The 13,315-nt window shown below is 42.9% G+C and overlaps 1 protein-coding gene across 7 annotated transcripts in view; it reads right to left on the reverse strand.

The window, feature by feature from the left end:
• SLC44A5 (solute carrier family 44 member 5) overlaps positions 1-13,315 on the reverse strand; it is a 776,473-nt gene that overhangs the window by 330,838 nt on the left and 432,320 nt on the right. For all 7 annotated transcript variants that reach the window (XM_086953881.1, XM_086953880.1, XM_086953875.1 and 4 more), the window contains exon 3: positions 2,142-2,215. In XM_086953881.1, coding sequence (XP_086810007.1) covers positions 2,142-2,215 — 74 coding nt within the window. The remainder of the gene's footprint in view (positions 1-2,141; positions 2,216-13,315) is intronic.

The following is a 13,315-nucleotide window of genomic DNA, read 5'->3' on the forward strand; positions in this document are numbered from 1 at the left end:
GCAATGAAAAGGCTGGCGGGGATGGACTTTGGGGGCCCTACTTTTACACTCACTGGAGTGGGAATAGTAATTTTTACCGATCCGCTATCCAACACGTTCCCTACTGTTGCACTCATTGGAGTGGAAATAGTAATTTTATCTCTCCACTATCCAACACTTTCCCTACTGTTGCACTTCTTGGGGTGGGATTAGTATTTTTTACCCCTCCGCTAGCCAACACTTCCCTTCTCTTGCACTTACTGGAGTGGGAATAGAATTTTTTGCCCCTTCGCTATCCAACACTTTCACTACTGTTACACTGACTTGAGTGGGATTAGTACATTGTATCCCTCTACTAGCCAACTAGCCGACTGTTACACTCACTGGAGTGGGAATAGTAACTTTTACCCCTCCACTATCCAACACTTTCCTTGCTGTTGCATTGACTGGAGAGGGGAAATGTAAGTTTAAATATTTTTTTAACGTTAATGTTTTAATTAATAATAGAATGCTTTTTAACATATATTTTGTGTGATTGGTATATATATATATATATATATATATATATATATATATATATATATATTTTTTTTTTTTTTTTTGTAAAAAATATATATAATTTTAAAATTATAAAATAAATAAAAATGAATAGTTTATTAATTGTTTTACAATAACTATATATAATAATTATCATATATGTGTGTTTAACTTTTTTAAGTCAAGTTTATTTGTTATATTTGTTAAAATGTATATTATATCTATTTTTTTACATTAATTATATTTAATATGTCATAATGTATTATGCTAATATATTATAATACTAGCAGCTCGTCCCGACGTTGTCCAGGAGCAATTAGGCTTCAGGGCCCCCGCCCGCCCCGACGAAGTCCGTGGGTCCCCAGGAGCCTTCCTCCATATATTGCAGTATTATACCTCTATGTTTACTTTGTACGCTTTTGTAACCTGCACACGTAACATTTTCCTCCTGTAATGCACCGTTTGGCTCACTTATTTAATGCTCCGTTTGCTTCCTCTTGCTACCTGCACACGTCACTTTTTCCTCCAATACCTCTATGTTTACTTTGTACGCTTTTGTAACCTGCACACGTAACTTTTTCCTCCTGTAATGCACCGTTTGGCTCACTTTTGTAATGCTCCGTTTGCTTCCTCTTGCTCACGATTTTCATTTTTGCTTCATTTTTCCGCCGCTCACCGCTCCTAAATAAATAATTAACCTACCTCATCCACCGCTCACCGCTCCTTCCCGCTTATCCGCCGCTCCTCACCGCCTGTCCGCCGCTCCTCACCGCTCCTCCCTACGCCATGTCCGCCGGTCCTCCTCGCGCTCCTGGACGCCGCTCCTCACGTCGGGCACGCACGTCGCGGCCGGCGCTTCTTCCAAGGGACTACTTTTTTTTTCCGGTAAATTTTTTAAATAACGTATATTTATTACGTTTATATAGCCTATGTCCGATTACAACGATGTATCAGGTGTGTGGATTGGCGCTGTGGTTCCCGAGTTTACCCGCCTCAAAGGTTCAAAGTTCTTCCTTTATAATAGTAGTATAGATATATATATTAAAAATGATCTTTTGACATCTATATTTATGACGTCGTTATTTTTTTAACAATATTTTCGTACTTACCATTATATATATGTAGGATGTCGATATTTTTAACATCGATATTTAAGATTCACAATTGTTATATGGGGAGGTTTTGGGTGTCGATGTTTTGTCAGTGTACCTTGCACCAGTGTCTTTGAGATCTGACTATAATTGGGAGATAGAACTTGGATCAGGCCAAGAATGCAGCATCAATTACCAAAACCCACGCTTATATGATTAATCTTATCAATTGTAAAATGTGCTTTAGAAACTGGTGGGAAAATCTATTAGGTCTTAGCGAGTTTTTGCCCTGATGAGACAGTGACATCAATTGAATAATAAGTGTAGTGCTTTTCAATTCACATTAACAGAAAAGATATAATAAAGACAATAAACCATATTGGCATCCTAATAATGTGTTCATCAGACGTACAGTTCTATTACATGCGCATATTCTTAAGGCTCATTTCGATTGCATTAGAAAAGTAATGAAATGAGACCTTGTGTAATTACTTTAGCAAATTCTCAAAACTAAGTGCATTTATAATTACTTACCCACAATCCCTAGTGCAATGTAACCAAGAATGACCACTACAAAGATTATGCAGCAAAGGACATCAGTGCAGTGCCTGGAAATAGAGAGAGAAACAGAATACATCAGAGAATTCCGAACTGTGAGACTTACAGAGAGAACATTTTGCCAGCATTTCTTATGTAAACCAAGCATGGACAGCAGGATGAGAACCGGTTTAACCAGTGAGGAAGATGAGATGCCCCGGAAGCAAATCAATCGCTTAATTTAAACATCAAGGAAGGGAAGTGATTCATACAGTCAGGACTGGACTGGCCGTAGTTGGCCTCAGGCGTTTCCCCGGGAGGCTGGAAGGGTGCGGGCCGTATTTTCATTGAGGGGGGTGGTTTTGTTAGTGGGGGCCGGGGCTGCAATATCAGCCGCTGTAGCAAAAGCAGCAGTGCCCAATCACGCAACCTTACCCTCCCCCTTCGGGAGCTGGTCCAACTAAATTGCCAGGGCTGCTTTGGGTTCCTGGTCCAGCCTTGAATACAGTGAGTGAATGAGTGAGTGAATGGCTACATGAGCTACAGAGACTTCATTAAGTGATTTAAAGGAAGCAGCAGAAAGTGACGCTTCCAGGTGCTGTGGGATTTGTCAGTCTATCCGGAAGAGGCCCAGTGTTAGATCAGGCTGCAGTACTAGCAATCTGCAAAACAACATAACAAACAAATAAAATGTGTACATACATTTGTGACAACAGCTTTTTATGTGCAATTGAGTTTGCTTAGGTAACTAATTTGTGGGGTTTAGTACTTTTGATAGTCCAGTAACTCGCCTACTATTCATTTCACTTCACATCCAGGATTCAGTACCTTGATAAGGGAGGTGGGCCACCAGATAGTGTGGGTAAAATCGTGCTGCAAAATTGCATTTGAAAAAGTACTGACTACCAAAATGTCTCGAGATAAGCAAATATAGGGGAGTTTAGGTTTCGCATGTTGGCGACAAATATATCTTCAAGGAACGTAGATGTGTAGTTAGGAATACTAAATATATGCTTATCCATACAAGCTCACACCATGACAATATTTGATAGTCGATATTTTGGCTACAATATTTTTGCAGGAATATATTTATATCCACGATATTCAGATGCGGGGAATGAGATTTTGATATCTTTTCTGATTACCTAGATACCTATCTCATTCATACAATTTTGGATCGATTATTGACTGTCATTGAGTAAAAGGCAAACCCACATAAGTTAAATCAACCCCATAAACTGACGCAACTCTGAAGAACCACTTACGACTGGTAAAGTTTAAAAAGTTTAATATAAAACCAAAGTCATTTGTAAATACAATCCTCTCAAGATAAGATTCAACAAGTACACAGGAACTAAAAGGAACATAAATTCCCTAAAGAATCTCAGTCTACAAAAGAAAACGATTAACACCAATTCTAGAATCAACAAATTGAATAGCATAGACACAAATTGAATATGATGCGTCATTTACATAAAAGAATAAACAAGTTAAATCTGTCCCTACTCTATGCTAGATGACATCCCTACTAGCAAGTCCCTTACCTAAAAAGGTGTCAGCAGTTTGACTTCCAAAGAAGTTCAAACTCTCTCAATCTCTGATGGAAACCTATGTCGAGAAGCAGTACCCTTTCTGCCTACCCATCCGCTCTCTAAGGGTCCTCGGCCTACTGCTCTCTTCTGCTCTCTCTCAGGCCATCTGCTCTCGCTCTGCTCTGACTCTTTCTCCCCGGGGTGCTGTCCCTAAATACAAAATCACAGTATGGGTGGAACGCCCCTTTGAGACGCCCACCACGTACACATTTCACGTGATCTCGCTTCTGGGTTTTTCCATAGCTTCATCTCTTCGCGTCGTCTGTTAAGTTGACCTTGCTTTTTAGGCGCCATCTTCGTCATCGTGCTGGTAACCTCATGACATTCCAGTTGACACTTTCAGAGCAAAGTCTATCACCTCAACAGAGCTCTATTCATTACAGATGTGATTGTAACCTCTTTTGGTCCTGTGAACAGTCACTTCTAAACAAGACCCCAAATTCCAAGCGTCCCTTATCTCACTTAAGCCATAAACTTCGTCCAGCATTGTCACTTTAATTTAACAAGACCTTTGACTCTTGGCTCGCACGTACAGATCAAAGCTATCCCCCTCCTCCTGAGAGGCCACTAAATTATATGTAGTGGACTACACTCTTGCGAACCCTTGGTCCGTTAGGTTAAAATCACATATGATCACACTATTCTAAAATTCCTACAAACTCTTCTACAAAGTATGACTTTTAACACACATATATATAATCGAATTAGTAACTTATTCATTATAATCGAGTCCTTGTTACATAAAATACAATGTTATACTCTCGTTCCTACACAGTGCTATATAGTCTGCACATTTCTTCACTTTACATTGCACCGCTTTCTCCGTTTTTAATAATTACATACGTATATGAATTCTGTTTAGCACGTTCTACTGTTCTTAAGCATTTTCACCTTTCTATATTATTAGCCCAACCTATGTATACGGGCCTTTCTAATTCTAATGCACATTCTAGAATACATACGAATACATTTCTTATTACTAAGTTACATCGGCTAACTTTACGCTACAAGAGCTATTTCACGTTACAACTTCTAACTTTATGCGATAGGCTTGTAAATATGGTACGGACATATGTTTCATTCAAATTGCGCTTTCTCAGTTCCCCCCTTTGATGACCTCTAGGGGTCATCACTAACACCTCAATTTGAATGTCACTTTACACAGAACTAGTTACAAGGTTCCCTCTTTTTATCGTCTCGAGAGCTCTTAAACTTTTATACTGTTGATCTTGTAAAGCAGCTAATCTCCTTTCTTGCTCTCTCATAGACCTTTGTAACCGGTTTGACCTATACCATTTGTACAGTCTCACTAAACCCAACAATGTGATTATGCAAATTAATATTATTAAGACAGGTTTCAAAATGTACCAAACAACACTTTTACCAAGGTTGGCAAACCAACTTCCAACCTTTCCCATTCCATGACCTACTTTCTCCCAAACATTTACTTTTGTTAAATCTTCGATTTCTTGATGTATCTCTGTAATGTTCCGTATAACCTTCTCAAGTGGTTTTGAATTGTCTGGAATATAGGTACAACATTCCTGGACCTTCAAAGCCTTACAGACTCCGCCCTCTTTCGCTAGCAGAACATCTAAAGCAAGACGGTTTTGAAGAACCATTGCCCTAATCGACTGCATCTCTCCTTCTACTAGCATCAATGACCTTGCAGTACTAGCAGACAATCTATCCACAACTGTAGCTAGTCTCCTGATCTTAACATCATTAAGTATTAAACCTAAAAGAGGAAACATTGCTCCAAATATGTCTCCAACTACTTCAGCATCTCCTACTTCCCTTTTCGCTCTTTTCGAAGCCTTTCCTTCTATGATCTCTAAATCCTTTGCATGATATATTTTGGGGAAGACAATTGCCAAATAACACGAACCATACCAATTGTCAGGCAATTTTACATAGGCATTTCTTCCACATACAAAATATACATTAGGAATCGCTTGCATCCCTTTCATGAAATCTTTCGTATAATACTCTAACCGAAAAGCATGTTCGCAATTAACTTCACCTACAAATACACTCTCATAATATGTCTTGCTTCGAGTTAAACATAACTTTCCTTTCTGCGTTCTATCCAAAGCTATTGGACCATTGCTACCCTTCTTTTTGTGTGCTTTTTCCTCTTCGGTCCAATCTGTTTTCCACTGTCCTGACATTTTTAGAATCTTCTGCCTCCTGTACCGGTCATCTACCTGTCCAATAAATTTCTTCTCAACCTCTGACACTTTGCAAGTCAGATTGTTTCGGCGTGCATATGAAGTATCTAATGTATCCCAAGGAAGAAAGAATTTTGCTAATCTATCTTCCTTTTTGTGATAGTCCCACTTATTCATTTGCTTATAATTCGGGACTTCAGGCAGTACCGAATCATAATTTGAAAAGTAGTACTCGAACCCTTCTCTACCATAAAATATACTAAGCAATAAACTACATGTTATCCCATATGTCAGTGGGAGATGATGATATCTGATGCCTTCATCTACGGAAGCCGGCAATTGCATGCAAACATAACAATCCTTGGCCTCCATGGCATCAATATACTCATATAATAACTTGGCATATGCATTTGATCTAAAATTTCCCTGTGACTCGTCTACGTGTAACCTACGAGCTTCATCTGCCAGTAACGCCTTTTCACGAATTACATTGCTCTTCTCCTTCTTCCCAACAAGAGCAGGTTTCAAAGTCGTTACAGGCTTTACATCTGTTGCCTCCTTTACGCTTGTATGTCCTACTATGTATGATATGGTAACTACTGTAATAATGAGAAAAATTACTACTGCTATTAGTGTACCTATTATGCATTTGGCTTTTCGGTTTGAGTTGCCATTCTCCATGTTATCAAACAATGTAGCTCTTTCTTTTTCGAGGAAAAGTTTTCTTTTTCAGGTCTTTGTTTGCTTTATTTGCTTTCTCAGTCTGTGAAGCACTCTTAATCAATAAAAGTCTCTTTTTCACAACAATGTCCTTTATCTTTAGCAACAGACAACCCTAACCCTTCTCCGTCCTCTAAATGTAATCCCTAATTTGATTCTTCTTTCCACTCGGGGCTAGGTTTATCTTCTTCTTTATATCTTAATTATAAAAGTCTTTATGCATCTACAACAATTCTCGTAAAGATCAGTAACTCCTCAGACTCGATTCCAGGAGTCAACATCCATATTTCCACTGTCACAATTTGATCGAAATTGGTCACCTGCACTTCTCTCACTCTCCCAGATCTCTGTCTCCAGGATATCTGCTAGATAAGTCCATTCTGGGGTGGCGTATCTTCTGCAGGGCACACGTACCCTTCTTGATCTTCTCGGACTCTCAGAGCCTGAATCCGTAGCTCCTTCGTCTAGATCTGAATCTTCAGAGATCGGGACAAGGGTTCTCTCTGAATTTGCTCTCAAGGTTGACCTTCTCCTTCTTTCCGGCCAACTAGCTTCTCCATTCCTTGTCCTCCTGCTCCTTGTTCTTGGACTCGTCTCTTGATCACTTACAGCTTGTTCGGTATCTGACTCGAACTCCCAAATATTTTCTTCTTCTGAGGCAACTTCGGTCTCACTGGTGTCCTGACCGTCATCAGCCTGTTCCGACACAGGCTCAGCCTCTTCGATCACCTCTACAGCTTGACTTTCCCTCTCTGTGGCTTCTCCGCTTTCCACTGGATTTTCATCCGAGAGAGGAGCTGTTTCTTCCAGAGGTGCTGGAACTCTTCAGGTGTGTGAGGCGTGTATCCAGTTGGGCAAGCCTCCACACTTTACTGCAGTGTTCGTAACTAGTATGACTTGGAATGGTCCACGCCAACGCACATCTAGACAGTTCTTCCTGACATGCTTCTTCACCAGGACCCAGTCCCCCGGACACAGGTCATGGCACAAGTCTTGTGCTGATGGAACCTCTGCAGCCTGGACCTGGAGGGACACAGAATGAATGGCATCAGATAGTCCCTTGCAGTAGTCCAAGATCAAATCGTCTGTGATGTTCAACAATGCTGCAGTCGGAACCGATGGCAGTCTCATAGCTCTCCCCATTAGCACCTCGTGTGGAGAGAGACCTGTTCTTCTATCTGGCGTGCTACGTATGCTCATAAGGACCAATGGAAGTGCATCAGGCCAACTCAGGGATGTCGATGAACAAACTTTGGCGAGTCTGGATTTTATTGTGCTGTTGATTTGTTCTACAATCCCCGAAGCTTCTGGTCGATAACTACAGTGGAGCTTCTGGTCGATACTTAAGGCTGAACATAGCATCTTCACTATTTCGCTGTTGAAATGAGTTCCTCTGTCCGATTCCAAAGAGGCTGGCACCCCAAACCTCGGTATCAACTCCCTAAGCAACAATTTTGCTACTGTAAGTGTATCGCACCTACGTGTAGGGTAAGCTTCAACCCATCTGGAAAATATACAGACAATCACTAAGACGTATCTGAGTCGATTGCACTTGGGCATTTCAATAAAATCCAGCTGCATTCTATTGAAAGGCCCCCCAGACCTCCCTATGTGACTCAATGTGACTGGTGTTCTTTTTCCTACGTTTAGTTGCTGACAGATAGCACAACGCTGACATACTGCTTCTGCCGCTACTCTAAACTTCGGTTTGTACCACGTTTGTCTGAATACTCTCACCATGGCATCTCTACCTATGTGTGCTGGTCCATGCAATCTCCTTGCCATTGGACTAACAAGTTTGTTTGGTAAAACTGCTCTCCCATCTGCAGAAATCCAAAAATTCATCTCACTTTTGGTACAACCAGCTGTTTCCCATGCCTTTTTCTCAAAATCTGGTGCATTTTCCTGGACACACTTCAATTCATCCCACGTATCTACAGTGTCTAACAGCATAGTCAAATCAGTTCTTTCTTGTATTCCCCCCACTTCTACCTTGGTGTGAGAATACCCCTGTTCCGCACAGTAACGTGCGACCTCATCTGCGTATCGGTTACCTTGCGACACAAAATCTGTATTCTTTGTGTGCGCGGCACATTTAACAACCGCTATAGCTTCTGGACCTTGTAATGCTTCTAACAATAATCTCACGAATTCTCCGTTCCTAATAGGAGAACCTGAGGAGGTCATGTAACCTCTTTGAGACCACAACTGCCCGTAGTCGTGAACTACCCCGAAACCATACTGGCTATCGGTGTATATGGTGACTCGAATTTTGTTGCCTGCCAAACAGGCACGGGTCAAAGCAATGATTTCAGCTACCTGAGCGGAATGTACTCCTTCCAGGCAGGCGGCTTCCACCACTCCGGTGATAGTACAAACTGCATATGCTGCTCTCAGCTGACCGATATCGACCCTTACGCATGAACCATCAACAAAGAATATTTCATCAGGGTCAGTCAATGGCTCATCTACGATATCTGGTCTTGGTTTGGTGCATAGTTCAGTCACATCAAGGCAGTCATGATCTGTACAGATTTCATCATCAATATCATTTGGAAGTGGCATCAAAGTAGCAGGATTCAAGACAGAGCATCTTTTTAGGGTCACATTCTCAGCAGCCAATATGACTTGCTCATAGCGTGTGAGCCTGCTATTCGTCAAATGCTGAGTCTTGGTCCTGGTCATTAACAATTCCACAGAATGCGGTACGTACACCACTAACTGATGTCCCATCACCACATTTTCACACCTTTCAATGCTGACACCCGTTGCAGCAACGGACTTGAGACATCCGGGCCACGCTGCGGCTACTGGATCTAAGGTAGCCGAAAAGTATGCGACTGGTCTACGGGCATTTCCGTGTATCTGGGCCAAAACTGCTAAAGCACAACCTTCCCTTTCACAGCAGTAAAGCAAGAATGGTTTTTCGTAATCAGGCATTCCCAAAGCCGGGGCACGACACAAGTCCTCCCTCAGCTGCAAAAATGCCATCAAACAATCTTTGTCCCATGGTACCGGATCACTCACCCCCTTGTGCGTCAGTTTTTGTAAAGGTTTTGCCTTCAGTGAAAAGTTGGCTATCCACTGCCGACAATAACCAACCATGCCTAGAAACATCCTGACTTCTCTTTGTGTTTTAGGCGCGTTCATTTTCATGATCGCCTCTATTCTGTCTGGAGACACCTTCCGTTTTCCCTTTTCAATCCTATGGCCCAAGTATTGCACTTCGGTCAGACAATACTGCAATTTACTTGGAGACACCTTGTGTCCGTTCTCGGCCAAGTGATTTAGTAAGGTGATGGTGTCTACTTTGCAAGCTTCCTCAGTTTCTGACGCCACAAGTAGGTCGTCTATGTACTGGACCAGAACCGAATTCATGGGCAGTACCAGACTTTCAAGATTTTTCTTCAGCAGCTGGTTAAAAATCGATGGGCTTTCTGTATACCCCTGGGGAATACGACACCATGTTAAAACGCGATTTTCCAGCTTAAAAGCAAACAGATACTGGCTTTCCTCATCTAAAGGGATCGAAAAGAAAGCCTGGCACAAGTCTATCACTGTGAACCATTCAGCTTGAAACGGTATCTGAAACAATATCACTGATGGATTCGGTACCACTGGACAACATGAAACAACGATATTATTAATCTTTCGAAGATCCTGCACTATTCTGTATTTCCCACTAGGCTTCTGCAAACCCATAATCGGGGAGTTACATGGACTTCCCACGATCTCCTTCAGTATTCCCTGTTTAATCATGGATTCGATCACAGGCTTTATTCCTGCAATCGTCTCCGGGGTCAACTTCTATTGTGGTGTTCTTGGATACTCGGCATTGGGTTTTACCATGATCTTTACCGGTTCTACCCCCTTGATCAGACCTATTTCCTCTCCAGTAAAATCCCACACCTCAGCTGACACTGTCTCCTTCAAGTCCTGTGGAAGCTCCTCCACCGTATGGGTAGGGTATAGTTCCACGCATTCCTGCGAGTTTACAACCTTAAAATCAGCATCATCATCGTTAGTCTGCACTTCTACTCCTTCAGGTGTGCAATATATTGTGCAATTTAATTTACACAACAGATCTCTTCCTAGCAGACATACAGGGCTAGAATCACAAATCACAAACTGATGTTCATCACTGTAATTACCTATCTTCACTGACACTGGTTCTGTCAGAGGATTCGTCATTCTCCTATTTGCGACTCCTACCACCTGAATCGTCTCTCCCGACATTGGCAGACCTGGGACTACCGCCGATCTCAAAGTGGATCGAGTGGCCCCCGTATCCACCAAAAAGGTCGTAGGACATCCAGCCACCTCAGCCTCTACGTATGGTCCTCTCTGGTCTACCTCCAGGGCTGCTCCTAGAGTACAGTCTTCTTCCCTATTCACTCGTTGTCCCGTAAGGGGATCAACGTAGTAGCATTCTTCTCCTCCTACGAACAGTGGCAGTTGTCTATATGTTTTTCCTCCATTTGCAATCCGAGGCGGTTGAGGGAACTGAGCTCGAGGAGTCTGAGTCCCCCCTTTGATAAACTTTCCCTTCGGGAGCGCTGTTCCCTTTACCATGCTGTTCTGAACCTCATCCTCCTCCTGTTCTAATTCCCCCGTCTCGACATTATAGGGACACTCGCGTCTCCAATGTCCCACCTCGTTACACTGATGGCACCTCGTTGTCTTTTTCAGTGTTGCGATCTCTACCCTAGGTCTCGGTTTTTCTTCCTCATCTCTGCTTTGATTATTCTGTTTCTTCCCTAGGGTTCCTGTTCCCTGTTGCCGCTGTCCACCCTTTCCAGCTGACTGCATCTGCACCAACATCAGCTTCTCCTTAAGTTTCTTTGCTTTCGAATCTATTTCATCGCTACAGTACCTCGCATACCTCAGAATCTCATCTAAAGGTTTGTTTTGCCAACAAATCAAATGCTGTTGAATCATTAAGCTTATGTCTGATCTCAATCCCAGGACGAACTTCCACACAAACTGTCCTATGTCTTTAGGATCCATCACGTCCAATCCACTGTACTGTTTGAATGCTTTCAGCAACCTCTCATAGAACTCGTGAACGGTCTCTTTAGGTTCCTGAGTTGTTCGATCTATCTTAACCCAGTCTATGTCCTGCAACGGCACCTTCTCTTTTAACCATGCAATTACCCTCTCGTACTTTTCCATGACTCTCTCTGATGGGCCATTCGTCCGGGCATCCCTCTCGGGTTCACAAATGGGCCATTCGACACTAAGTTTGCATGCCGTCCACAAATCTCCAGGTACTACAATGTCAAACAGGGTGTTCAAGTCGACCCACAGCACCTTAGAGATCTTCACAAACCTCTCTACCTGTTTGTACCACTCGACGGGGTTCTCCCTTAACTTTGGGAAAGAATTGGTAAATGCCGCTAGATCCCCCCTACTCCAGGGCACATGCACGTAGTTTCCGTTCGCGATCTCTCGCAAAGGGAAAGCTTCCATTCGCATTAGCCCTCCCTCCGGGGACCCCGCAAGTGTACTCCTTCTCACGGATCCCCTCTTGGACCATCTTTCCTCCCATTTATCCAAATTCCTCCACAATCTGATACTCAAGATCAGTTCCTTTATGTGTACTTTCAGCCCAATCGTCCTACGCTCATCTAGATCCTGATCCGTGCAGTTTAACCTATGGTTACCCTGTAAAGCTTTAGTTCGTGATAAGTCTATCATATACCTGTCTGCCAACTCAGATAATTTTTCATGAACTGACCTCGCTTTCCGAGTAACATCCTTAGATATAAACAGTATTTCATCCTGTTCATACAGATCGATCCTTTCTATTGGCAATGTGCCGTCTATTATTTCATCCAAATCTGACTTCAAACTGGTTACATCGAGCCGTTTTGCTATTATCTCAGCTCTCAGTACCTCACTCCTAGGTGGTTTGTTTACATCCCTCTCACCCCCACTACGAGTCCTACGTCTGGGCACAGGTGAGTTATGAGGAGTCCTCCTTGCTTCTCTTTGTTCCCACCTCTCTAGGTCCCAAGCTTTTCCATCTTCCCTAGGGGTATGGTGGAACAATGTTCTATTCCCCATCACTGCATTCTGTCTGTTTAGCTCGGCCTCTCTAGATGCGAGATAGGATCCTCCGTTCTGTTCTAAATCACTGCTATTCCCTTGCTGTCTGGTGTCACTCAATAAACGGAAAGGTCCCTCGCGGCCCTCCATGTTCCCGCGATCCCGTCCGTGATCACCGGATGCATGGCGAGACCCTTCGCGACTCTCCATATTCTCGTGACTCCAATGTCGCACATTTTCGTCCGGGGCATGGTGAGTGCACCTGAAACTATTCCGGTACTCCTGTGTCTTTCGTTCTCCCTCACTAAGGATGGGGCGAGGCATCCCCCCACATCCTGTACTCTTGTCTTCACACAATTGTCTATTGCCACCGATGGTATGGCAAGTATCTCCTTTGCTTCCTTGACTCCCTCCCTCCCACTCCGGGCTACTTTCGTCAGCTCCGCAGTGAGAGAGGATCCTGTTATCTTGATCTCTCCATTCTGTTTCTGTTTCTATTCTTTTATTCTGAGTTTCTACGGCAGCATCCCATTCTTTCAAGTACTCTCTTAACTCCTTAAAGGATTTTGGTTTCGGTCCCCTCAGATCCATCTGTCCTCTCTGACCCCCCTGTTCTATCCAGGGATCCGTTACTGGACCC

This window comes from Lissotriton vulgaris, chromosome 1_1, assembly GCF_964263255.1.
Source record: "Lissotriton vulgaris chromosome 1_1, aLisVul1.2, whole genome shotgun sequence".
NCBI classification, from domain to species: domain Eukaryota; kingdom Metazoa; phylum Chordata; class Amphibia; order Caudata; family Salamandridae; genus Lissotriton; species Lissotriton vulgaris.